The sequence below is a fragment of the Dasypus novemcinctus genome, chromosome 26 (assembly GCF_030445035.2).
Source record: "Dasypus novemcinctus isolate mDasNov1 chromosome 26, mDasNov1.1.hap2, whole genome shotgun sequence".
Lineage (NCBI taxonomy): Eukaryota > Metazoa > Chordata > Mammalia > Cingulata > Dasypodidae > Dasypus > Dasypus novemcinctus.
Window position 1 is genome coordinate 57,226 of NC_080698.1, and position 25,880 is coordinate 83,105.

Sequence of the window (25,880 nt, forward strand, 5' to 3'; positions counted from 1 at the left end):
CGCAGGCGGTGCCAGAGGCAAACCCGCGCGGCCGGGGGCGGGGAGAGGGGCCGGGGGCGGGGCAAGGGGGAAGGGCGGGGCCGTGGCGCAGGCCAGGGGCGGTGTCCAGCCGAGGGGCGGTGTCCAGCCGGGGGGCGGGCCGTGGTTTGTGTCTGGCCGCGGTGCCCGCCAGGGGCGGTGTCCGGTCGGGGGCCGGTGTCCGGTCGGGGGGGCGGGCCGTGGTGCAGGCAGGGGCGGTGTCGGGCCGGGGGGCGGGCCGGGGCGGTGTCGGGCTGGGGAGGGAGGGCGCGGGGGGCGGGCCGCGGGCGGTGTCGGGCCGGGGGGCGGGCCGCGGTGCAGGCAGGGGCGGTGTCGGGCCGGGCGCGCAGCGGCTCCTCCGCGGCCATGGCCGAGCACGCGTCCCGCCGCTGCTGCCTGGGCTGGGACTTCAGCACGCAGCAGGTACCCGCGGGCGCCCGACGCGGCGGGCTGGTGGTGACCCGGGCGCGGCTCTCGGGCTCGCGGGGAGCTCGGCGGCCCCTGCGCCGCGCGCAGCCGCTCAGGCGCCGGTGCCGCCCGCGTCCTCTCCTGCACCGCGGCCCACCCGGAAACGCCTGGCGCCCCCCGGCGAGGCCCTCGGACACGTGGCGGGGAATGCCCAGAGGAGTCGGGGACTCTCAAGGTTTGAGCCCCGTGTGGGCACCGAGTGACCGGAACTTGAAGGAGGTCAGCTACAGAGGCAGGCGCGACCGGCGGGTCGACAATCGCACCTGCATTCCCAGGGGCCTGGAGCCAGGTCACCGCTTGAGCGCTCAGAAAGAGAGGAATGGGCGCAGAGCGCAGGTGGACTCTGCCCTGCCTGGGACCTTGGTTGGCTCCAGCGTGCGGGGTCAGAGGACGCGTACCGGCCGGAGTCAGCCTGCTGCTCCCAGGGCACTGAGCGGCTCCTTCCTTAGAAGCGCACACGCGGCTGAACGCCTTAAAACCCCCTCCCCTAAGTGGGTTATGGGGCGCGGCCTCAGCCAGTCCCCGCCCGAACACCCTGTGGTACCTGGGCAAGTGGGTTCGCCTTGCTGGATGCTTCCCCATCTGTCCAGAGGAGAAGCCGCGCCCTGAGCTGGGAGGTCGCGTCCACGGGGACCTCGATGAGGCCCACCGATTCCCCCAGAGACCCTTTCTTACTCTTTCCTCTCGGCCTTTCCCTGTCCGCCTCCGCGGCCGTGGCTCTGGCCGTTTGCGGTAGCTTCCCCGAGCTCCACGGGTGTTTCTGCCCAGCCCCCGCCTCCTGCGGCAGCCTGGGCTTGTGTCCCAGCCGGGGCCTCGGGTCTCACCGTTGCCCCCTCAAGGTCCCTGCTGAGCTTGGTGACTCGCGGCCCTCGTTAGCCACGTTCTTTAATGCCTTCCAGGTAAAAGTTGTTGCTGTGGATGCAGATCTGAATGTCTTCTATGAGGAAAGTGTGCGTTTTGACAGAGACCTTCCAGAATTTGGGTATGTACCTGTTGTGCAGGAGGCTTTGGCTTGGGGTCTTCCCCCAACCTTTTACAGTCACAGACCACACTGTTCTAGTTTCATCAAAGTAAAGGAGTGAAGCCTCAGAATCTTTTTCCTATGCCTGGAATGCTCTCCTCCCATTCATTTGCTCTCTCCTTCCTCATCCATTCCTTCATATATACATGTAACAAGTGCTGATTGAGATCAGGTTTATGCCAGGCACTGTGTTGGTTGCTGGGATTTAATAATGAACTAAAAAGACCCTTGGTCCTTGCTCTCCCAGTGCTTTCTGTTGAGTGAATCCCACCAAAAAAAAATAGCAATAAATTTAGGACAGGCCTTTGAAGGAAAGGAACTCACTCCTCCAAGCGCTTGTTAGAAAGGAATGTGATCCAGGCTTGGGGATGGGGCCAGGGATGGGGCAAGGCAGTCCTGCCTAAACTGAGATCTGAGGGATTAGCCAGGTAATGGGAAGGCAGAAGGCAGAGCACGAGCCAGGCAGGGCTTCCTGGGGCTTAGGAAGGTGGTTGGGGCTGGAAAGCAGATCCAAGGGTGGAGGCTAGAGAGGGAGGGGCAGAAGTGGCCCAGGGGCTGCGGGCAGCCACCGAAGGGCTTGCGGGGTGGGCGGGGGGGTGGCAGTTTTATCTGAAAAGATTCTGGGTGTGGTGGGAGAGCTGGTGGGGGTGTGGCCCGAGTGGATGTGGGGAGGCCACTGAGGACTGAGGTTTGCCCACATGTGAGGTGAGGTGAGTTGGAGAGAGCTGGGTGGCAAGATTGACAGGTGTTGGTGCAGAATAGGGACAGGGCTCTGGCCACCATCAGGACGGGTGGTAGAGAGGGACAGGAACTGGCACTGAAAGCTTGTGACTGCAGTTGTTGCCTCTGAGGTGGCTTTGAGGGGCTGGTGGAAGCATCTTTTTTAGCTGTCACCTCCTCATTGAAGGCTTCCTTGCTGGCGCTAGGTGCACCTCACTACCCAACATCTCTGCACCCCCAGCCGGCATGGTTCCTCCATGCTGAGGTTGAAGCCGTCTGGCTTTCATATTTTATTTTATTTTTTTAAAGATTTATTTTTAATTTATTTCTCCCCCTTTCCTGTCCCCCCACCCTCCCAGTTGTCTGCTCTCTGTGTCCATTCACTGTGTGTTCTTCTGTGTCCATTTGCATTCTTTGTCAGTGGCACCAGGAATCTGTGTCTCTTTTTGTTGCATCATCTTGCTGCATCAGCTCTCCGTGTGTGTGGTGCCACCCTAGGCAGGCTGTGCTTTTTTTGCACTGGGTGGCTCTCCTTACAGGGCACACTCCTTGCACGTGGGGCTCCCCTATGCGGGGGACACCCCTGTGTGGCACAGCACTCCTTACACACATCAGCACTGCATGTGGCTCAGGAGGCCCTGGATTTGAACCCTGGACCTCCCATGTGGTAGGGAGACGCTCTATCTGTTGAGCCACATCCGCTTCCCTGGCTTTCATATTTTATATTCCCACAGGCTTCATGTTTGAGATTCGGTAGTTTGTGTCTTTCAAGGAATTCAACAAACTCTTTCAAGGAATTTGTGGCCACAGAATTGCTTGTGGTATTCTTTTATTATTCTTTGATGTCCATGAGATCAGAAGTCTTGGCCCCTCTTTCATTTCTGATATTGGTAATTTGTGTTTCATGAGTTAGTTTGTTGTGTGTCCTTCAAGTGCTTTTATATGGGAAAAAAGCAAGGATGAATAGTCTCATTTCCCCCTTTCTTACACAGAAAACACACTTTTGCCTTACTCACTGAACAATAACTTGGCTCTCTTTCCATATTGGCATATAATTCCTCATTCTCTTTTATAAATACTTTGTATTCCATTGTGTAGTTGTACCACAGAGTGGGTAATTAAGTTTCCTGTTGAAGGATATTGGGGTTGTGGGCAATCTTTTACTGTTATGAAAAATGATGCAGTGAACTCCACACATCTCATTGCAGACATGTGCAGATTTATCTGTAAGATCAATTTTTTATGTGAGATTGTTGGGGTCAAAGAGCAAATATTGATAATTTTGGAAAATTGACTCCTTTAGGGATTGTATTGATTTGCACCCCCCAACGATACATGTTTTCCGACAACCTTGCCAGCACAATATAATAATAGGTATTTTGGTTCTTTGCTACTATGATAAGTGAAAAATCCTATCTCTGTATAGATTTGCTTTGCATTTCTCTTATAATGACATTGAGCATCTTTTCATATGTTGAAGGGCTACTTGAATTTATTTTTCTGTGAATTTGTTTTTCATGTCCTTTGCCTGTTTTTCTGTTGATTTATTTTCTATTACTGTCTATTTCTTATCAATTTGTAGAAGTTCTTCATATATTGGGGAAATTACCTCTCTGTTGATAAAAGAATTGCAAATTTTCCCAGATTTTTGTTTGCTCTCGACTTGTGTATGGTTTTTTGCTATTGTTTGTTGCCCCGTACAAGTTTTAGATGTTTATGTCACCAAATTTCTCAATCTTTTCTTTTGCTTCCAGATTTTGTGTCATAGATTAAAAGGACTTTCTCACTTCAATGCTTTTCATCTAGTTCTAGTAAGGATTCTTTTTTTTAATGTTAAAATATTTCCAGATGATTATCTAGTTGTTTCAACACCTTTTTTACCCCCCCCCCTTTGGTGTTACCTTAAATAAGAATTGAAATAGAAGCCAGGTGGTAGTCATAATATTAACTAAAGAGTGTTGCATCAACACTTTATTTTTAGAGGTTTATCTTTTTTTTTAATCTTTAATTAATTTATTTTTTCTTTATTTTTTTTAAATGTTACATTCAAAAAATATGAGGTCCTCATGTATCCCTACCCCCCTCACCCCACTCCTCCCGTATCAACAACCTCTTTCATCATCATGGAAGACTCATTGCATTTGGTGAATACATTTTGGGGCACTGCTGCACCACATGGATAATTAGAGGTTTATCTTTACCTTAGTGAATTGAGATGCCAACTTTATCATATGCTAAATTTCTATGCTCCTTTAGGTCTGTTTCTGGGCTTTTTCTTTTGTTCCATTGGTTGGTGAGTCTGTTTATGAACCAGTAGCGTGTTATTTTGATTATTCGAGCTTTATAATATGTTTAAGTATCTGGAATTGTTGGTCTCCTCTGATTGTTTTCCTTTTTCAGAGTTTCTGTGGCTATATTCTTCCTTGTTCTTTTTTGATAGGTACTTTAAAATCAGCTTGTGAGGTTACAGAGAGCAAAATTGCTAATATGTTTATAGGGATCATATTAACTTTATAAATTAACCTGTAAAGAATTGACACCTTTTTGATATTGGGTGTGTCTAAGAACATGCTATGTCTTTCCATTTGTTCAAGTCCTTTTTTGAGTTTTTCACACGTGTTTTAACATGTGAGATCGACATCGATTTTGCACTGTGGTAGATCACAAAAACAGGCATACTTCTCCACACTTCCGTGTACCCAGGCCCTTCGCAGTGGGCTTGCAGCTGCCCCATCTAGAAGTGGGGTCGTTTCCCCACTCTGGCTTGGTGACTCACTTTTACCAGTAGAACATGGGAGAAGTGACATTGTGCCACTTCTAAACCTAAGCCTCAAGAAGCTTTCCAGGCTCCTGCTCTCATACTGGGGACTCTGCCCACTGCCACAACGAGCTCAGATTGGCCTGCTGGAGGATGACAGAGCTTCCAGCTGAGCGCCGGCCGGCTGTCAGCTGACCAGAGGCCCGCGCACGCCCAGCTGAGCCCAGTGACTGACCAGCAGAGCTGAGCTGCGTGAGTTGAGTAACTTCAGGCCGCTAAGCTTTCAAGTGGTTTGTAACATGACAGAAACTGCCTGATGCACCTAAATATTTTAAATATTTCTATTTTCATCTTTCCACTTATACATGAGGTTGAGTAGCAGAGCCTGGCCAGCTGTCCCCCAGACCATTTCCTCTTCCTGGGTGCAGCTGCCCTCTTATCTCCTTGCCTTCCTTGCCATTGGCTAAGTTTTGACCATTGGAATATGGGCAGGAGTGACTATGCCTCATTGATCCTAACCTGTAAAACCTCACATGCTGTCCTGCCCTCATCTTCCACTGTCTGGCTGGACATGCGTGTCCAGGGCAGCCTTGCGAGCTGCATGTTAAAGATGTCAGAGCTGCCGCCAGCCTCAGTCCCGAAGGGTACCTTGGTATGGATTCTGAGCCCGCTTCGACTTAAGCTCTTACTCAGACTGTGGGATTTTATTGGCTCAGCTGTTTGCAAGAGGGTCTTACAGGGCAGGGAGGGCGGGGAAGGGCTTCCGGGTAGCCTCCCAGGCCTGCAATCCAGGAACTTCTTGGTCTGCTGTGGGAGCCTTGGACGTCTTCCCTGGAGCTGCACTTCCTCTACCTCTGCCAACCCCTGGCTCGAGAGGGTTTTGAGCCCGCCTGGCTCTCCCCCTTCCCTTCGTGGCGGCCGCACTGAGCGGCTTCGTCCCTGCATCCAGGCTGAGCCCCGTGTTACTCGGAAAGTTTATTCCGCTGGTGCTTTCTGAGAACTGCCTTTGGGCTACTCTGGGCAATTCCACGGCTTCCCTCTCCTTCCTTCTTACCCAGCACTTCCCCTCCTTTCAGCAGGAGGTCCCAAGCGCCTCCGGGCCCTGCCAGCTCTGGAAGGCTCCGCTTGCTCCCAGCTCAGTCCGCCTTCTCTGGTTCTCCTCGCAGGACTCGGGGCGGTGTGCACATTCACAAGGACGGGCTGACGGTCACCTCTCCCGTCCTGATGTGGGTGCAGGTAGGCAGAGGGTGCTGCCCCTCCCCTGTCCCTCACCTCACCCGGGGGCGCTGTGCTGGGAAGCCGGGGGGGGGGGGGGGCAGCTCCTGAAAGCGTCTGTTGAGGCTGGTGGGAGGGCGGACTCTGCCGGCTAGCCGGGCTGCGTACTTGGTGTCAGCCAACCCTGGCAGAGGCGCTGCATTTCCACCAGAAAGGCTGGCAGCAGTGCCCGTGAGGGGGCTGAGTCGGAAGAGGGGTGTGGGGGCTTAGAGGCAGGTGTCGGAGTCTGGGTGTCCCAAGGCTCCTGTTCAGCCAAGGCCTGACTTAGGGGGCCCAGCTTGGGTGGGGACAGCGTGGCCTCTGGTCCTGGGCAGGAGCCCCGGGACTGGACCCCTTCCCGGCTTGGCCCAGACCCGCCCTGGCTGTGCCCCTCTCCACAGTTGGGCTGAGCAGAGCCTTCCGAGCACTGGGGGGGCCTCCACCCTCAGGGCAGGGTCGAGGTGGGGGTGAGTCTAACGTCTGACTCCCTGCTCTGAATGTTTGGAGGAAATGCCAGACTCTGCCCAGCACCCCGCGTGGCTCTCACCACCAAAGCTTCCAGCCGGGCGGCGGGCGTGCAGGGGCCGGGGATGGCCACCCTCTCTGCCACCCCGCAACGGCCATCCTGTGCTCCTGGCACCAGATGTCTGGAGCTCCAGCCGTGCCCCTTCCACCGTGGCAGGGGTCACGTCTTCAGTGTGGTGGGCTGAGGACCCCAGGGCCCACACCTGGGCTGCCTCAGTTTTGCTCTTCTTGAATATTTGGAATTCACAATTGAAGAGCAGAATTTCAGGGTTGGTGGTTTAGGATTCCATTCATTTAAAACACTTTTGGTCTAGTTCACCTTTTTATTGGATTGATGCCTATTGGTTTAATTCATTCTGGAGCTTAAGAAATCCAGAGTCATCTGTGGCTCCTCATCCTTGGCCCCAGACAGCTGTGTTTTAATTCTGAGGCTCGTGTAATTGCTTAATTACAGTGGTTCGTTTTAGTCATGGTGGGTTCTGCTTGTTTTCTCAGGCTCTGGACATCGTCTTAGAGAAGATGAAGGCTTCGGGCTTCGACTTCTCTCAAGTCCTGGCCGTGTCTGGGGCTGGCCAGGTTTGTCAACAGCACCCCCTGCCCCGTGAGGGCAGCTGCCCCGGGAGGGAAGGGGCTGTTTGACCGTGACCGCATGCACGCGGTTGTCAGCAAAAACCCCTCAGCTGTTTTGCTGTGTGTGTGTGTGTGTGTGTGTGAACTCACCTCCTTCCAGAAGGATCTGAGACAGGTCTTAACCACTAAGGCTTATTGCACGGAAGAGGACGCTTGGGGACGGGCCTGAGGTGTCCTCTGCTTGGCTGGAGGAAGCACTTGGCATGAATTTTCTATGACTCTTATGGGGCACTGAAATTGTTTTTCTATTTCCTGGAAATAAAAGCAAAGAAAGAAATTCCAGAATAACGATAGTAGTTATAACACGAGAAATATACTAATAACAGCGACGGAGCACTTGCTGTGTCACGTCTGGGGAGGGGCAGCTGCCCAGGGTTCTCGTTTACCGGCAGGGCCCCAGGGCACATCCAGGCCTTCTAGCGCCTCCACATCGGCTGTCATGGTGTCTCCATGAGCGCTGGGCACAGAGGGCCTCCTACATACTGGGTTTTCTTTACGTTTTAGCTGCTGTGTTTCTTTTTTTTTTTTTAAAGATTTATTTATTTATTTAATTTCCCCCCCTCCCCTGGTTGTCTGTTCTTGGTGTCTATTTGTTGCGTCTTGTTTCTTTGTCTGCTTTTGTTTCTTTGTCCGCTTCTGTTGTCGTCAGTGGCACAGGAAGTGTGGGCAGCGCCATTCCTGGGCAGGCTGCTCTTTCTTTTCACACTGGGCGGCTTTCCTCACGGGCGCACTCCTTGCGCGTGGGGCTCCCTCACGCGGGGGACACCCTTGCGTGGCACGGCACTCCTTGCGCGCATCAGCACTGCGCATGGCCAGCTCCACACGGGTCAAGGAGGCCCGGGGTTTGAACCGTGGACCTCCCATATGGTAGACGGACGCCCTAACCGCTGGGCCAAAGTCCGTTTCCCATAGCTGCTGTGTTTCTTATCCTTGCCGCTTACTCAGGGAAGCCTTGGGCACTTGCCGCAGGCCGCAGGGCTGGTGAGAGCCCCGTGCTGGGCCCCTCCCGCAGTGTGCAGTGCGTCGCTCACCGCATCCGAAGAGCGCTGCCACCTTCCTGAAACCCAGCAGCAGTGCGTTGCTCTGTCCTTGCGGCACTGACCAGGCCTCGGGCTCATCTTGCCCACTCTCCCCTGGCTGCCCGCCTGCCCCCTAGCTCCTCTGTGGCCCCCATTGCCCCGGGTGCTCCCTGAACGTGTAGAACTTGCCTCCCCTGGACTGAGCTCTGCCTCTTCCCCAGGCCCTCCCCCTGGGTTCTTCTTGGGGACCCTCCCTGCCCACCCAGGGCACACCGGTGTCTTCCTCGACTCCCCCACCTTCCCCACCCTCACATCCTGTGCGTTGTACGTGTCTCTTAAATCTACCACCTCTTCACTGCCCCGTTGCCTGTCACTTATTCTGGCTCCTGCTCCAGCCCCCCACCTTCCAGCGTACCTTCTCCAAGACCCCCCTGGCCCCTGTAACCCCCCAGCCCTGGCCGTGTCACTGCCCACTCATCCAGGGCCTCTGCCACCTCCAAGATAAATCCCACCCTCCTGAGCACGGACTTCAAGGCCCAGCCCCCTGCTTGGAATGCCCCAGGCTGCCAGGCGCTCTCACCTGGGCTCCCCACCCGCACCATCCCCGGGGATCTTCTCCCAAGTCTCATGTCCCCTCCCACCCGCCTGCACCATGGCCTGTCACTGTCCCACGGCCGCGCCGCAGGGTTTCGAGTCCTTCCCTGACTAGTGCCGCTGCTCTGAAGAACAGGGTGGTGTCCTCGGCCTGTGCGCCTGCCGCTCTCCCAGCCGGGCCCGGCCCCTGCTCCTGGGTGCTCATTGGATGAGTGAGTGAGCGAGTGAGTGGATTTCAGTGATACTGCGAGTGATATATTTATATGCAAATTTACAAAAGACACCAAAATCCGGACCCCTAACTCTCGGATCCTTCCTACACGTGTGGAGGTGGATAGAGGGACTCCTGCATGCTCTGCAGACATGAAACTCGAGTCTCGTGCAGGCAGTGAGCCCTGACCCAGCTGCAGCAGGGGGAGTGGGCGGGTCTTCCATGCCTCCTGAAATGACTGGGTTTTCCCTCACAGCAACACGGAAGTGTGTTCTGGAAGGCGGGAGCCAGCCAGGTGCTGACGAGCCTGTCGCCAGACCTCCCGTTAGGCCAGCAGCTGCAGGTAACGGAGCCCTGCGGCTTTTACGCAGCCAGGCGCGAAAGGTGGCCTGGGCAGTGGTCTGCCAGCGCCAGCCCTGCCCCACCCCGCAGGGCTCGTAGAGGCTCCCATGCTGACCGCACCACCGGCCCCTCCTGCCCGGCACGACGTGGAATCTCCCCTTGGTACCCGAAGCCCCTGGCGCTGCTGCGGGGAGAGTGGCGTTTGGCATCTGGGCTCCCAGCGCCCCTGCAAAGCCTGCACTTTGCTGCTGATGTGGCCCTCTTGTGTCCACAGTTAGCATCTTTGCAGCGCTTGGTGCTCTTGGCACCAAGAATATTTCAGCTGCGGGTGTTCTGGGGAGAGGCTCCATCAGGCCAGGCCTGGGTTTGGGCAGGGAAGAGGCACCTGCCCGCCTGCAATGGGCACTGACTGCCGGCGCCAGTACGGCACCCTCATTGGCAGGCGGAGCATACGCTAGCGGCTTTGTCTTTTCTCCAGGCCTGTTTCTCCATCACCGACTGCCCGGTGTGGATGGACTCCAGCACCACAGCCCAGTGCCGCCGGCTGGAGGCCGCTGCCGGGGGGGCCCAGGCTCTCAGCCGCCTCACAGGGTCCCGCGCCTATGAGGTGGGCAGCAGGCGCGTGCGGCTGTGTGTGGGCAGTTCCCTCCAGGGCTCTGCAGCTGTTCCCCCACGACACGCTGCTGTGTGTGGGGTGACAATGTGCCCTCAGCTCATCTTCTGTAAACTGGGGTATAAAATTAGGACCCACGTTTTCAGTTGTTTTAACACTGAAAGCAATTAATGCATGTACAGCACTTAGTACAAAGCTGGGCAAACTGGCCTTCTCGGGTCACGCAGCCCTCCCTGGAGCAGAGATTTTGGGAATAGGAGCAGCCTTCCTGGGCCACTGAAATAAGGAAAGATCAGGTGGAGGGAAAAGCCCCAAGCCTTGCACAGGGCCAGTGGTTAGACCAGTGACGGTGCTGTGTGATGGGCAGGTGTTGACTCTGGTCTGAGCTGTCCCGGTGCATCCCAGTGCCCCTGCGGCAGAGCGACGATCGCCTGAGCGCGGCAGGCCGAGAGCGTCGTGAGGACTCCAAGGCTGGGCTCCGTAGGCTGTGTGTCCAGCCGGCCTCAAGCATTTCCAGATTCAGGCCTATTACGAGCTTGTGTGTCACAGCTAATGCCTAGAGGGTGCTACACAGAACCCATTTTAGGGAGGTGATCGTTTGTTCCACGTGTGATTTAGGTTTCTAAGAATTTTTATTCCTTTTCCAGCGTTTTACAGGAAACCAAATTGCAAAGATTTACCAGCAGAACCCCGAGGCCTATTCAAACACAGAGGTTGGTTGAAGAATCATTTTTGGCTAAAAGTCACAGTTGAATTTCCTTTATAAGGCTTACTTTTGGCATAAATACATTTAGTATGCATCGTCTGAAAACACTGAATAACAGACGTTTTAAAGATGAATTTGCTGTTTTTGTTGTTGTCAGGCTGTGTCCGCGGAGGCGGGAAAGAGAAGTCGGGTCCTCATGGCCGGAGGGGGTGGGGCTCAGGGTAAGGGCAGGAAGGGCTGGAGCTAGCGACTCCCTGGGAGTGCCCCTTAGGCTCTGTCCACTCAGTTTCCTGCAGGATGGCCACCGGGCACTGACCGTTTGAGGCTCTGGCCCTCTGCCAGAGCGGGTCCCAGGACCCCAGCGGGTGCAGGTGGCTGAGCTGGTGCTGACGGCCGCAGGAGCAGCGGTTCTGCGCCCAGGTGCAGTTAGAAACATCTTGGGAGTTAGCGCGCAGTTTGTCCCTTAGTGCAGCCCTAGCCATTAGCTGTGAACATAGGCTCTGGGTGCAGAGACCCCAAGCTGTGTGGGAGCAGGGGTGGTCCTGGGGGTCACAGAGCGCTGGCCCTCTCCTGGCCTGGGGGACACGGAGCACTGGCCCTCTCCCCCTGGCCTGGGGGACACACAGTGCTGACCCTCTCCTGGCCTGGGAGACGTGGAGCGCTGGCCCTCTCCTGGCCTGGGGGTCATGGAACGCTGGCCCTCTCCTGGCCTGGGGGACGTGGAGCACTGGTCCACTCCTGGCCTGGGGGACGCGGAGCGCTGGCCCTCTCTCTTGGTCCAGGGGCTGGCCCCTCAGCTGACAGGGAAAGCGCCAGTCAACTCCATGGGCTCTGGGGCCGCATCCACATCCACCTGTTAGCCCCCAGGATCTCACTCCCACTCCCTCTGTTCACCGTGAGACCACAGAAGGGTAGGAAGGACATCAGGCGGCATGTCCCCCAGATAAGGCTTCCGGGAGGAAAACCTGCTCCCCTGGGTGTGGCCTTTTCACCGGCTTTTTGCTTTTTGTCTTTATTGATCTCGGCAGTTTATTGCCCGTCAGAACTTATGGAGCATGCAGTGCTCTCCCGAGGGGCCAGCCCCTCGTATTTACTCCTACTGGAATACTGCCACCACCATGATGTGGGCGTCTTGCTCATGGTTTCCGCCTCCCTCCACAATTTAAAACTGTCAGAAGCATTCAGTGGCTTAGGGCCCGTGGAAGGGAGTCGGGTGTCACGTCTCCCCGTGTCTCTTTCTCTTTCAGAGGATTTCCTTGGTCAGTAGCTTTGCTGCTTCCCTCTTCCTTGGGTCTTACTCTCCTGTCGACTACAGCGATGGTGAGCCTCCAGGTCTGGGGTGGGCGCCCATCCGTCAGCCTGGACATGCTGGCAGGACCAGCCTCCCCCTCATGGGCAGCCGTTCAGCCCTTCCATCTGTTGCAGGAAGAGAGTGTATTAGCTTCTTTTGCTGCTTAACAAATTCCCCTAACCCTTAGCAGCGGAAGATCACAAATGTTTGTAACCTCACACTGTCCTGAGGCCTGCGTCGGGAATGCTGCCCAGCTGACTGATAGCCAGGCTGCGGGAACCTAACGCTCGACTGGTCACTTAGCCTGGTGGCAAGAGGCCTTAGTGCTGCACCACGTGGGCCTCTCCATAGGGCCATCGGTGCCCCTAGTGCCCGTCATGGCAGCTGGGAGCCCCCAAAGTGAGCGATGAGGGAGAGAAGCTGAGCGGACACAGCGTTCTTTTACACCCTAGTCTCGGTGGTCGATTGGTCACAGACAAACCCTGGGACAGGTGGGAGGGGGCAGCACAAGGGTGTAATTCCAGGAGATGAAGGACCTCTTGGGTAGGGCTAGACCCAGACCATGGCTTTGGAAGGACCTTGAAAGTGCTGAGCCTCGTGGGCTCAGCCGCGGCGGTCGGGGGCTGCCTCGTGGGCTCACCTGCGGCAGTCGGGGGCTGCCTCGTGGGCTCACCCGCAGCAGTCGGGGGCTGCCTTGTGGGCTCGCCTGTGGTGGTCGGGGGCTGTCCTGTGGCTCGCCCCACGGTGGCCGGGAGCTGCCTCGTGGGCTTGCCTGCAGTAGTCAGGGCTGCCTCGTGGGCTCGCCCGCGGCGGTCGGGGGTTGCCCTGTGGCTCACCCCCGGCGGTCAGGGGCTGCCCTGTGGCTCACCCCCGGCAGTCAGGGGCTGCCTTGTGGCTCGCCCCACGGTGGCTGGGAGCTGCCTCGTGGGCTCGCCTGCAGTAGTCAGGGCTGCCTCGTGGGCTCACCCGCGGCGGTCGGGGGCTGCCATGTGGCTCACCCCCGGCGGTTGGGGGCTGCCCTGTGGCTCACCCCCGGCGGTCAGGGGCTGCCTTGTGGGCTCGCCCATGCGGCTGGGGGCTGCTGAGTGCTGGACATCTGTTTTCAGGGCGAGGAAGGTGACGGGCATGGTCCCCTAGCATCACTCCTAAGTTGGAGAAGAAACGTGTGGAATTCAGGCTGGCAGGACCGTGCCCGCCTGTGCTCTCCTCGCCACCCTGGCTCTCCAGGGGGCCCTCTGGGGCTGTCCCTCCACCTCCACACTGCTGCCCTCGCTGTCCCCAAGGCCGCCCTAGTTTACCAGCTGTCTGGCTGCTCACAGAGGCACCTGACGCCAGCTGCCCAGCCCTGCTGCGTCCCCCTCCCCTGGGCTCACTCCCCTCTTCCCAGGGAAGCCTTGGGGTCGCAGCTGGTCTGGCCAGCTGCTCGTGGCCGTGGGCACGAGGGTCTGGAGGAGTCTGGGAGCTCTCCTCCAAGGCAGAGGTGATGGACTGGGTGCAGCGCCGGGGCTGCCTCTGAGCAGACACCTTGAGCCACACAGGACACATGGGGGCAGCACGTTGGTGCAGGTCACAAAGCAGCAGAAACTCAGGCCAGCTGCGGCGTTTGTGAGAGGAGGGGGCCGTGGGCTGCCAGGAGCCCTGCTGGTTTCTGGTCCTGTGGTCCCAGAACGGTCGGCCTGCCGCAAACACCCCACGAGGAGTGAGCCCAGGGGGTGTGCACTGCAGGAGAAGCTGCTTGATCTGGCGTTGCCACAGGCGGTCCTTTCTTGAGATATTCCTCTTTGTCTCCTTCTTAGGTTCTGGAATGAATTTGCTGCAGATACATGACAAAGTGTGGTCCCAGGTCTGCCTTGGAGCCTGTGCGCCTCGTCTGGAGGAGAAGCTCGGCCCGCCTGTGCCGTCGTGCGCAGCCGTGGTAGGTCCCCTGCCAGAGCAGCTCATTCAGGGCCAGTGGCTGCTGGGAAGCAGGACAGTCAACACACACGCTCAGGAATTTATACACTTGGGGTTTTCAGTTCCATGTAAGACAAGTATTTGACATAAATCAAATTAAAGTGTCTGGCTCAGTGCCTTGCATCTAGAGGTGCTCGGTGCAGGTGCAGACTGCTGCTCGTGGCTGCGTGGGGGGCAGCTGTGGTGAATTTCACTAGAAGCCTTTAGAGTAGGAAAAAATATTGAAGGCATAGTTTCTGGGTCATTCCATACCTAAGGGGAAGATGAACAGAATTCTGAAATTCTAGTGTTTATAATATTGAAATGTAGTAACTGAATTCTGGGGTTTATATAATCTGAACTAGGGCCCATGCTGAAGCTTACTGTCAGCAGACCTGGGGAGAACGAAACGCCAGTGAACCTGGCAGGGCGCAGTGGGGGGCCCTGAGTGCCTGCCTGGGACCGTGCCCTGCGTCCAGCTCTACCCCTGCTCCCTTGGGACGTTCATCTGTGCCTCGGTTTCCCTATCTGGAGCATTGGGAAAGATAAGAGCACCGTGGGCTGCTGCGTGCACCGAGTGGCCTAAATGTTAAATATTCAAAGTACTTAGCTAGTGCCTGGTCTCAGGGTTAGTCTGAAAAATACTTAATGGGTGTGGTGCCACCCAATCGCCCGCTCACACGCTGGCCGGGACCACCCTGGTGTGCTGAGACAGCCTGTCCTCGGCTGTCCCAGCGGGGAAGGTGGGGGAGAGGCGCCCTGCCCTGGGACCCGCCAGCGGACACGGACGCAGCCAGAGCAGCTCTACGTGGCGGAGTAGGAGAAGGAGCACCCTGAGGCCCACGCGACGGGCACCTGCTCGCTCCCCCAGCACCCGCGCCTGTTTCCTGGGGCCGCCCCCATGGAGCCCCTGCACCCAAGCCCTTGTCTCAGGCTCTGTTTTCTGAGGAAACGGAGGCCAAGGCAGTTATTTTCCCAGGAGGCGGCTTATTCTCATTCTGAAAACTTTTCAGGATGGAGCAAGATTTTTTTTTTAGATACCAGGAAATCCCATTTTTATTTTAAACTTTCAGATTGAAGTAAAGTCAAGGAAAGGATTTATTTTCCGAGCTCTGCCTTCTAGAGAAGATAGCTCTGTGCAGGGGTGGCCTCGGCTCGCTTGAGGGCCCCGAGGGCCGGCCCTGCGTGCCCCCTCCCGCTTGCCTCTCCTGGCTCGTGACGTCCCCGCTTGCCCTTCTGCTGAGCCTTAACCCAGCTGCTGGGACGAGGGAGGGCACCTGGTGCGTCATCTCAAAGGGCTTTGTTTCCTTCTCCCTCATTCTCCATGCAGAATGTGGAGCTTCCCAGCGGGAACGGGCTGCGGGTGGTCGGTCAGCCGCCCGAGGCGCAGTCTCGGGTCCTCGAGGTGCTGGGATGGTCGCGGCTGGCGGACTCGCTTTCCCGACTTCACACCTGCACACGGCTCCTCGGCCTCCCGAGGCAGAGAACGTGTGACCACAGGCTCCTCGAGAGCCCTCGCCCAGGGGCCTGGGGCTTCACTTCCGCAGGCAGAGGAGTGCGAGGCTGAGGGCGCGACCCCCGCGACCCTGTGCATCCTCAGGACGTACCTCACGGAGGATGTCCCTCCACCGACTGTGCTTCCTGTTCTCCTCAGGGCGCCATTTCTTCGTACTATGTCTGGCGCTATGGATTTCATCCCGGATGCCAAGTGGTGGCCTTCACTGGGGACAACCCGGGTGAGTCCCGCCTGGGCCGTGCTGGACATTTGAGGATCCCTCCTGCAGCGCACCCCACGGCTGGCCTAAGTCTGACCCTTGTACCTGCCCCACCGTGGCCCTAACGTCTGCCCTCCAGGTGGAACTGACCAAGGTCAAAGCGGCAGCCCTGCCCGTCTCGCCCCAAGGAAGCCGCTTCTCAGGCTTCCTGATGGCAGATTTTGCATCTGCCCTGATATTTGATCTGTAGGTGGACTTTTCCTCATTGCCACATCTGAGGAGTCCCAGTGATCCGTCTCCTCTGGCCTGTCTTTGTCCTTCTCTTCTCCCCCAGGGATCCCGAGGTCCACACCTCACTCCTTGAGGGCCTGTCACAGGCCTTGAAGAGGCCTGTTACCCTCAGCCCCACCCAGAAAAGCAGCCCTTTCCCTGATGCGCCACCAAATTAGGGCATAAGAATTAGCAAATAAAAATGTAGGACACCCAGTTAAACTTGCATTTCAGAGAAATGAATATGTTTTCGTGTGTTTTTTTGGCCTAAGTATGTTCCGTGCAATATTTGCATTCCACATAAACAATGGTTAGTTTTTTAGCATATGTCCCAAATATTGTTTGTCTGAAATTCAAGTTTAACTGGGCATCCTATCTCTTATCAGGCCACTCTCCCCCAAACGCTTTCCCAAGCCTGTGGCTCCTGCTCCTGGGTAGTGCTGTAGTGAGAGCGCTGCTCTCCTGAGGGCCCTGCCTCCTCAGAACCGCTCCTCCAGCCTGGCCACTTACCTCCTCCTGGAAGCATGAGTGAGAGGAAAATGGACAAACAACAGCAAAATTAAGAAGGGGAGATATGTGTGTCTAGGAGTGGAGTTGTCTGCCAAGGAAAAGAGCCGAAGGTTTTGGCTAAGATTTAGTTATCGTAGGAGTCACAATTCCTGTGATTATAATAGGTATCCATATTTTCTGCAGTGACTTTGCATGACTTTTGCAATCAGGAAAAATTGTTTGGTTGCTGTCGTGATGCCACACTGCAGACAGCACCCGCGGTGCTCCTGAGCTCTGGGGGCACGGCTGGGCCGTCTGGTGCTGCTGGGGCCTGCCCCCCTCCCAAGACGCCGCCCTCTCCTGAGCAACATCTGTAGACTGTGCAGCCCTGTTGTCAGAACTCAACTGAGTGCAGACTTGCGGTGCCTGGTTCAGAGGTGCAGCAGGTCCTGCCGGCTGCACGTTTGACTCAGCACTGGCCTTCCCCGGGGACTCGGCCCATCCACCCTGGTAGTGCCCCTGGGAAAAAGCACCAATTCCAGAAAACTTAAACTTGCAGAATACACTTGTTTTCTTTGAAATTGGCTTTCATTAGAAAAATGTGTATTCTTATACAAGTGGAAGAGTGCTAGGGAGAATAAAGGGCCTGTTTTTTAATCCACAAATTGAGAATGTCTGGGCATGTTTGAGAGGGAATAGCAGGGAAGGTTTTTAGTCCTTCCCCGTGGATTTTGGTTTCAGGCTGAACGTCAGTAATACCAGGCAGGCAGCCCTCATCCAGACCTTCCTAAGTCTTACCTTCTGTTTGCTGCTGTTTTAATGCATTAGTTGTTCCTTGGCTTAACCAACAGTAACGATTAACAAAAAACATGCAAAGAAAGCCTCGTGTTATTTTCTTACAAGGATTACTTCTTTTTTGCAGACAAAAGTTTTTAATACTGACAAATCAAAGGAAGGATGTAAAAAAAATCACCCATAATCCCTTGACTTAAATTTTGATGTCTGTTTGGATGACACAATGTGGAGATGCACGTCCTGCCTCCTCCCTCTGACTCTGGAGGGTCGTTCTCAGAGGTGGGGGCCCAGGGTCAAAGCCCTGGCATGCGGGCAGTGTTTGAGTGTGCCCTTTCTCCGCTCACTTCTTTCGCGCCTTCTTGCACTGGGTGCTCAGTGAGCACTGGGGGCACATCAGTGGAGGCAGGCGGAGTTGCCGTGGGAGCAGGCTTCAGATGGCACCTGCACCTCAGCCCTTTTTCCCACATTCCTGCCTCAATCTGCCTGTCTCATCGGGTAGATCCCAGGGCCCTGCTTGGACCCCTTTGGGGAAGGGGTGTCCCAGCCCAAATCAGAGGCCCTGACTGCAGAGACCCTCTAGGGCCTCCTGAGCTCACCCCACTCCTGCCTCTGCGCTGGGTTGGGGTGGGAGATGGGAGTTGTGCCACCTTTGGCGGTGCCTGGCCTGCTTCATGGCCCTCACGGGGCGCAGCTAACCAGAGCTGTCCTCTCATTCTCAGCGTCGCTGGCAGGCATGAGGCTGGAGGAAGGCGACATTGCGGTAAGGTGACCTTCCCCACGTCAGCAGCAGAGCCAGCTCTCCCTGCCCTGGGGGGTGGGCCGGTCTCAGCAGCATCACTGCTGCTCACGGGGGCCTGCTGGAAGCTGAGGGACAGGCCCTGCCCTGTCTCCTCCTCTAGATGGTAGTGCCCTTTGCCAAGCAGGCAGGACCCCTGCCCGCCTTGCCAGTGGCCAGTCTTCTGGGCACAGTGACAGAAGGTCCAAAGCTGGACCAGAGCGCTGTGAGGTCGCGGAAGGAGAGCATGGTCCGTCCACCCTGGGCCTGGTGGGAAAGCTGTTCAGGGAACCAGTCGTCTCCCAAACTGTCATCTCGATGCAGTTTGGTCGTTTCTGGAAAATCGGCGTGAGGGTCCTGAGAGCCGTCCCTTGGGGGCCGACTTGACTCCTCTGGTGTGGGAGGGTCAGGAGGGGTCTCCAGGATGCAGTGCTGGTCTGAGGCCTGCAGTGGTGGTGGGAGGCCGAGAGTGTGGCCGCGGAGGGCGGCGTGTGGGCGTGCGTGGGCAGAAGGGGTGGAGCCCGGTCGCCCCTCCCCTCTGCAGGTCAGCCTGGGCACCAGCGACACCCTCTTTGTCTGGCTGCGGGAGCCCGTGCCTGCCCTGGAAGGCCACGTCTTCTGCAATCCCGTCGACCCCCAGCACTTCCTGGCGCTCCTCTGGTAGGCCTGGTGCCGGTGGCCCCTTCCGGGTGGGAGGAGGCCGGGGATCTCTGGGACCCGCTTGAACACCAGCCGGCCCGTGCAGGCAGCGGGGGCCCAGGGCCCATTGGCTCTGGCCCGTGAGGGCAGCGGTGCGGGCAGTGGGGCCCAGGGCCTGTTAGCCCCGGCTGGTATGGGCAGTGGGGCCCAGGGGCCATCAGCTCCGGCCCGTGCAGGCAGCGGGGGCCCAGAGGCTTGTCAGCTCTGGGGGCCACAGGGTGGGGTGGTCGAGAGCCTCGGGTAAGCCCCGTGCAGCTGGACTGCGCTTCCTGGTGCTGCAGGAGCGAAATGTCGCTGTGGGGGCGGCCGGGCCGAGCCCATGGGAGAAACTGCTCTGCTCAGGTCTCAGGCCTCGAGGCCTGTGGGCAGCCGCCGAGGTAGATGGTTTCTGAGGCCCCTAAGCCCCGAGAACCGCGGGGGTGTGGGCGCCTCTTTCTGGGGCCTCTTGAACACAGGCCTGCGGCTCCCGGGCCTGCGTGGGGCCTGGCCCGGGTGCGGGTCGGGGTGCCCGCTGGCGGCCCCCCTGCCCAGGGCTCTTAACGGAGCAGGTGGGCCCGATCAGCCAGCTCTGGGCCGCTCCTCAGAGCTGTTGTCTGGGTTTCCACAGCTTTAAAAATGGCTCCCTTACGAGAGAGAAGGTCCGCGATGAGTCGGCCTCCTGCTCCTGGGGCGAGTTCTCGCGGGCGCTTCGATCCACGCAAATGGGGAACGGCGGAAACCTGGGTAGGCCGCTGCAAAGCCGGGCCTGGGAGGGGCAGGGCCCACGCGGAGGGCTGCGGCGGGAGCCAGGCGGTCTGGTTCTGAGTTGGCCGGAGTCCTGCGCACTCCTGGTGGCCTTGGCACCAGCCCTTGCGCCGTGACAGCCCCAGGGCAGCCGCCACGCCTGCCACCCTGCTCAGCCCCAGCCACGGGAAAAGGGTCTGGGGTTGGGGTCGGGCCTGCGTGTGGAGGGCATGTGCTTCTCTCGCACAAACCCGGGCTGGCTTCGAGGGCTGGGAGCTGCCCCTGAGAAGAGCCCCCCTAGAGAGGAGGGAGCGCGAGCCCCGGATCTGGGCAGGACGGGGTCCCGCCACTGCCGTCCAGGTCAGCTGCGAAGCCCAAACTTCTGCTGCTGCCGTTTCAGGGTTTTATTTTGATGTGATGGAGATCACCCCTGAGGCTACTGGCCGTCACAGGTTTAACGCAGAAGGCCACGAGGTACGTCCGGTCTTGGTGTCAGAGCCCAGTTGGCTCCATTCTGAATATTAAATTTAGGAGTTGCCTATCAAATGGACTTCGTTCACTCGTCCACTGATTTAACAAGCATCTTTTTTAAAGAGGCTTTTAAAAAAGATTTATTTGCTGTCATTTTTTATTTATCCCCCTCCCCGCATGGTTCTCTCGTCTGTCTGCTCATTGTCTGCTCACCCTCTCCAGGAGGTACTGGGAACTGAACCCAGGACCTCCCACATGGGAGGCAAGTGCCCAACGGCCTGAGCCACATCCATTCCCTACGGGCTGCGGCATCTGCTGGCTTGTGGCATCTGTTTGTTTAGGCGTCTGCTTGTTGCTGTGGGTGCAGCGTCTAGCTTGTTTTCTTTTGGCAGGTGCAGCGTCTAGCTCATTGCAGCGGGTGTGAGGTCTGCGCCTCTTTAGGAGGTACCAGGACCCGAACTTAGGACCTCCCATGTGGTAGGCAGGCGCCCAACTGCCCGAGCCACATCCCTAACAAACATTTTTGATTTGTTGGGGTCCATTTTAGATGCTGGGTAATCAGCAGGATCCAAGACACAGATCCTCCTTCCCCTCAAACAGCCAGCACAGGGGTCTCCTCTGAGTGCACACGTGGCCACAAGTGCTTCTTCGGTGAGCTTTGCTGCACAGCTGCCACGAGCCCGTGCGTTCCCTTCAAGTGGCAGGGCCTCTGGAGTGGGACGGCGCTCATCCCTGAGCACAGCTATCCAGGCGCCATGGGCTTTGGTTTTCTGTCTCTTTCTCATTTACTTCTCAAAGCGACTATGTCAGGTGGGCACTGGATCCCACTTTACAGGTGGGCAGGTGGAGCCTTGCCCAAAGCCACGGGGAAGGCGACGGGTGGAGGCAAGCTCCCGCGCCACACGACCTCCCCCAGGAGAGAGGAGCAGGCGCTCGCTGCGTTGCCTTGGCTCTCCGGTTAGATGCTTCCCAGAGAGTCATCTCCACACTGTGGGTTGGTGCTGCTGCTTATTTCTGACCCTAAGTAATACCTGAGACACTTCAGTAAGGTATTCGCTATGTAGCAGCTGTATCAGCGTCGGTGCTGGGTCATGGGCAGAAGGAAAGCTTTACATGAAGCACAGGGAGTTCATTTCAGTTCCTCGTAGAGACAAGACAAGGCTGTTCTCTTTTAGGCAAATCTTTCCTAAATTTGTCAAGAAGAAGGTAGTTTTTCTTCATTTATCCATTCAGTCAGCAGGTATGTGTTGAGCCTCTTTGGTGCCAGGCATTGGAGACGCAAAGAGAACAAGACACACGTGGCCCTGTGCAGTGAGCAGGCACACGCACGGCTGCAGCGGGTACGGCTAGGGAGGGAAGGAGCAAGGCTGCAGAGAGGGCAGGAGTGGCAGGGGCTCCTAGCAAGGGGCCAGTAAGCGTGAACTGAAATTCAAAAAAGCCTTGTTCTTGTGGGGCCTGTTGGAGCGCATGTGAGCTGTTCATTAAATAGTGCACAGTGCAGTGTGGACTTAGTGAGGGTCCCTCGTTTTCACCCGCCTGGCAGAGGGTCCCTGGAACAGAAGAGGTCAAGAAGCCCTGGTCCAGAGAGATGAGGAGCGCCCAGGGAGGGAGGTCCCAGCACAGGGGGGTGGGCTGCTCCAGGCAGAGGCAGTGTCTGAGGGCAGGAAGGCGTCCCTGAAGGGGGCTTGGTGAGGGAAGCACAGGTCCACCTGGCCCCAGGAGCCAGAGGAGCCCATGGCCTCGTCGAGTCCGGTCCACATCCCAGGCTCTGCCGTTTAATCTCATCATCACGACACCCCTAAAAATCAGGGGCCGCTGCTACCTCAGTTTTGTTCATAAGGAAACTGAGGCTCAGAAAGTATTCAAGGCCAAAGAGCTGAGCTTCCGAGGCAGAGCTCGAACCCGCGACTCCCAACTGCAGGGCCCGCATGCTGCGGTGTGGGGTCGGGCCACAGCAGCGACTCGAGCTCTGCTGAAGGCCCGGCCCGGCCGCCACCTGGCTGCGTGCAGAGAGCGTGCATGCGGCAGCACTGAGCCCCCTTTGCTCTGCCCGTGTTCTCCTGAACGCAGGTCTCAGCGTTCCCCCGGGATGTGGAGGTTCGTGCACTGGTCGAAGGACAGTTCATGGCTAAGAGGCTCCATGCAGAGGGCCTGGGCTACCGAGTCGGTAAGTGAGCTGCTAGCTGGGCGCATCCTGGGGTGCTTGAGCCCCTTCTCAGCCTGTGGCTGGGGCTGCTGGTGTCCATCCGTCCAGGCTCCGTTAGGGGCCCCGTGCAGGAGGGAGGTGGGGCCTGCCCCTCAGGGTGTGAGAGGGTGCCTGGAGGCAGCTCGTCCTGGCGCTGTGTGCAGGAGCAGCCCCAAGCCCCAGCGCTGGACCCACAGAGGGCAAATGGACCCACAGGGGGGCAGGCTCTGGGTCCGGCCATTCCTGGACCGTGGCCTCACCTGGCCGGGCAAGTTCTGGGTGCTTTGGCTTGGGGCAGGAGCCTGGGCTGCTGTACCACTGTCAGGACTCAGGCCTGGCACAGGAGGAACGGGGCGAGGCAGGGGAGAGAAGGGGACTTCCCGGAGCTCAGGCTGCAGAAGAGGCATCTTTAAAGGAGGTCCCGGCACCGTCTCTAGGTGGGGCCTGGCCTCCTTCCCTGGCCAAAGCTGGATACAGAGAATTTGCAGCCTGCAGATCAGCAGGCCCGGCCTCTGCCCCTTCCTTTTCTGTAGGGTTCATGGCCCCGGTGCCCTCTCCCACACACACAAGATCTGCTGGTTGGCTGGGCAGGCATTGGCGCCTGTGCCTTCCTCTGCTGTCCCCACTGGAGACTGTGCCCGCAGGCTGTGTGACCTCTGTGGGATGTGCTCTTAGTCTCCTGGCTTTGTCAGCACCTACTGTGAGCTGAGCTTTTCGCTTCCTGCCTTTTTATGGGCTGTAGGGCGTGAACGGAGACTTGGAATGACTAGAATGATCTCTTCTAGCCTGGCCTCGGGCTGGTCACCGCGGTTCAAACAGGGCAATGACTGGAAACTGCGCATGGTCCCCATCGAATCCTAGGTCCTGGGCTGAGGCGCTAGAGATGGCAAGTCCTCTTCACCCCCTGCCGCGTGATCTGCCTCGCTGGGCAGCATCCCTTCCCGTCCCTTCCCCAGGAGCCCCGTTTGCACAGGTTCTCGGTAACCTGGATGCTCTGCTGCCTCTGCTTTGAGAAAGGGCTGAAGTGCCTCCCACTGTGCCCCTTCCTGCCTGTGTGTGGACCCCAGCCCCAAAACCACAGCGCTGAGAGGACACACTGCCTGTGAACCCCTGGGGAACTGTCCCATCAGGTTGCAGACTTCAGGTGGTTCTGTACAAAATGCAAGATAAATGGTTTTATTAAAAAAAAAAAAGGAGGCCCGTGAGCTCCCCTCACTGATGGCCTTGGAATGGTTGGGAATCTGCAAGGAGGGTGGACTGGCTGACCGTAGAATCAAGTTTCTAAGATGAACTCCACAGCAGCTGTTGTCGTAGAGAAGGTAGAAAAACCCAAAAGCTTCTTCACTTGAGGTTCTCTTTATGATATGTTTATGGACAATCCAGGTTATACGTTATGTTTATATCGTTGAACTAACAAGGGAAAGGATAGTATAAAAATAAGCATTAGGTCACCCCTTTGACAATCTACAGCATCTAGGGAGCACCTGCTTTGCATGTCGAGTGTCCCAGGTTCAATTGCTGGTACCTCCTAAAACAAACAACCCCATAGCATCTACTAAAGCTAAACATACACCTATCCAGTAATCTCACTTCTAGATCAATGTCCAACAGCAAAGTCCTTTAATAGTAAGATAAATGCATTGTGGTGTAGCCGTACAATGGGGTACTGCACGAAAATGAAAATTAACCAACTCCAGTGAAACAAAATGGTTGAGTCTCAGAAATGTAAGGCCAAGTGAAAGAATCCAAACACAAAATATGGCATCGAAGTCAAAAAGAGACCAAACTCCTTGCTGCTGTTGGAAGGCAGGATGGTAGTAGCTTTTGGGGGGGTTCATGGGAGGGCCTCTGGGGGGGTGATGAGCTGTTCCGTGGGTTCCATGGGTGTGTTTAATTTGTGAAAAATTTCCAGGTTGTGTCTTTATAATGTGTGCATTTTTCAGGATGTATGTTATACTTCAATAGAAGTTTTTTAATAAGCATTCCCATTCCTCTCCACCTGCCTCCCCAAGTGAGAAAAGAAATTCCCCAAAGTTCTCTAAAGACTTAGAAAACTTAGAAAGACTGAGAAATGCGATTGGGTGAGCAGGGCAGGCTGGTGCTAAGGTTGGGTCTGAATCCTGGCACGGGTTCTGGCTGTCAGGAGGGGATGTGCTGGGCCCGCGGTGGGCAGAAAGGCCTGGCACCCAGCGTGCAGGGGGTGGGCGCTGGCAGGAGCCCTCAGGCCCAGGCAGGGCTGATCGCATCGTGCCATTATTCCCCACTCCTGCGGCATTTCTTGCATAGAACAGCATAAAGTTACTTATCCTCTCAGCAGGCTTAAAAAGAAGCAAACCTGTCTTGCCGGCTCTGTGGGTTCCTCTCCAACAAGATCACGTGGTTGGAACCAGAACGGGCCGAGCAAGTGGGGGACCATTACCCCAGCTGCTGTGGGGTTTGGCTGGCTCCCGTTTTGTCCTCAGCTGGTCATAATCTGCAGTTTTAATGGCGTCTGAGAAGGCTGAAGAGCACTTTAAGTGAGAGTGATGATAAGTAACAATAGCTGCCAGCAGTCATCGACTCCTTCCCAAGGAGGTCGCCCCTGCAGACCTCCGCCCTCTAGGCAGGGCCCTTCCCTTCTGTCTGCAGAGTAGGACGTGAGTGGTTAAGCCACCTGCTAACAGCTGGCAGAGCTGGGACCTGAACGACGCCCGCCTGGCGCCACCGCTGCGTTCCCGACCACGGGCGAATCTGCTTTGTTGAGGGGATTATTGCTCTCTTGGCAGACGTAGACATCATCAGGCACCTGGCTGGGCTGGGCTGGGCTGTGGTTTCTCTTTGGGTTATGTTTCTAGGTATTTCATTTTATTTAGGTTCATTTGTAAAAGCAATAAAATTATAAAACCACATTTGGAAAATAAAATAAAAGAATATTACTTGCCATCCCAACCCCTCTCCCAAGCCACTCTTACTACTTGGTGACATCTTATAATAAGTCAATGTCTTTTCATCGGAAAAGACTTATGTAAAACAAATTTATGGAATACAAAGTGAATGCCCCCTCATGTGCCTCCAGGCTTTTTCCTGTGACTTTGCAGGTTAGGCTGAGCCATACTCAGGCTTTGGTCTACACAAATGACCACAATGAATACATGCATGGTTTTCAACAGAATGTATCCTACTCCATCTACTCTTCCAAACAGCACATGCAGGGCCCCCTCTTGCTTTTCCACGACTTTTCTTTGTTGAGAGATTTTTAATGCCTCATTCAATCTCTTTAAATGTGATTGCTTTGTTAAGTTCTTGTATTTCTTTTTTTTTTTAAAGATTTATTTATTTCTCTCCCCTTAACCTCCCCCCCCCCCAGTTGTCTGCTTTCTGTGTCCATTCACCGTGTGTTCTTTTGTGACTGCTTCTATCCTTAGCAGCGGCACGGGAATATGTGTTTCTTTTTGTTGCGTCATCTTGTGTCAGCTCTCCGTGTGTGCAGCGCCATTCTTGGGCAGGCTGCAATTTCTTTCGCGCTGGGTGGCTCTCCTTATGGGGTGCATTCCTTGCGTGTGGGGCTCCCCTACACAGGAGACACCCCTGTGTGGCAGGGCACTCCTTGCGCACATCAGCATTGCTCATGGGCAAGCGCTACACGGGTCAAGGAGGGCAGCGTTTGAACCACGGAC

The 25,880-nt window shown here is 56.4% G+C and overlaps 1 protein-coding gene across 8 annotated transcripts in view; it reads left to right on the forward strand.

Annotated features, from left to right (window-relative positions):
* Nucleotides 1–326: 326 nt before the first annotated feature.
* Nucleotides 327–25,880, forward strand: part of XYLB (xylulokinase) — a 55,456-nt gene continuing 29,902 nt past the window's right edge. For 4 of the 8 annotated variants that reach the window (XR_009183653.2, XM_058288776.1, XM_058288780.2 and 1 more), the window contains exons 1-15: nucleotides 328–441; nucleotides 1,386–1,468; nucleotides 6,152–6,221; nucleotides 7,260–7,340; nucleotides 9,475–9,561; nucleotides 10,039–10,167; nucleotides 10,821–10,886; nucleotides 12,127–12,199; nucleotides 13,967–14,085; nucleotides 15,757–15,838; nucleotides 18,091–18,131; nucleotides 18,691–18,806; nucleotides 19,453–19,568; nucleotides 19,969–20,042; nucleotides 22,110–22,206. Coding sequence is in view for 7 of the 8 variants with exons in the window: in XM_058288776.1 (XP_058144759.1) it covers nucleotides 385–441; nucleotides 1,386–1,468; nucleotides 6,152–6,221; nucleotides 7,260–7,340; nucleotides 9,475–9,561; nucleotides 10,039–10,167; nucleotides 10,821–10,886; nucleotides 12,127–12,199; nucleotides 13,967–14,085; nucleotides 15,757–15,838; nucleotides 18,091–18,131; nucleotides 18,691–18,806; nucleotides 19,453–19,568; nucleotides 19,969–20,042; nucleotides 22,110–22,206 (1,291 nt within the window). In the remaining variant the exon portion in view is untranslated. Of the gene's footprint in view, nucleotides 442–1,385; nucleotides 1,469–6,061; nucleotides 6,222–7,259; nucleotides 7,341–9,474; nucleotides 9,562–10,038; nucleotides 10,168–10,820; nucleotides 10,887–12,126; nucleotides 12,200–13,966; nucleotides 14,086–15,756; nucleotides 15,839–18,090; nucleotides 18,132–18,690; nucleotides 18,807–19,452; nucleotides 19,569–19,968; nucleotides 20,043–22,109; nucleotides 22,207–25,880 lie in introns of all 8 variants that reach the window. The other 4 variants (XM_058288774.2, XM_071211978.1, XM_071211977.1 and 1 more) reach the window with 4 other exon arrangements.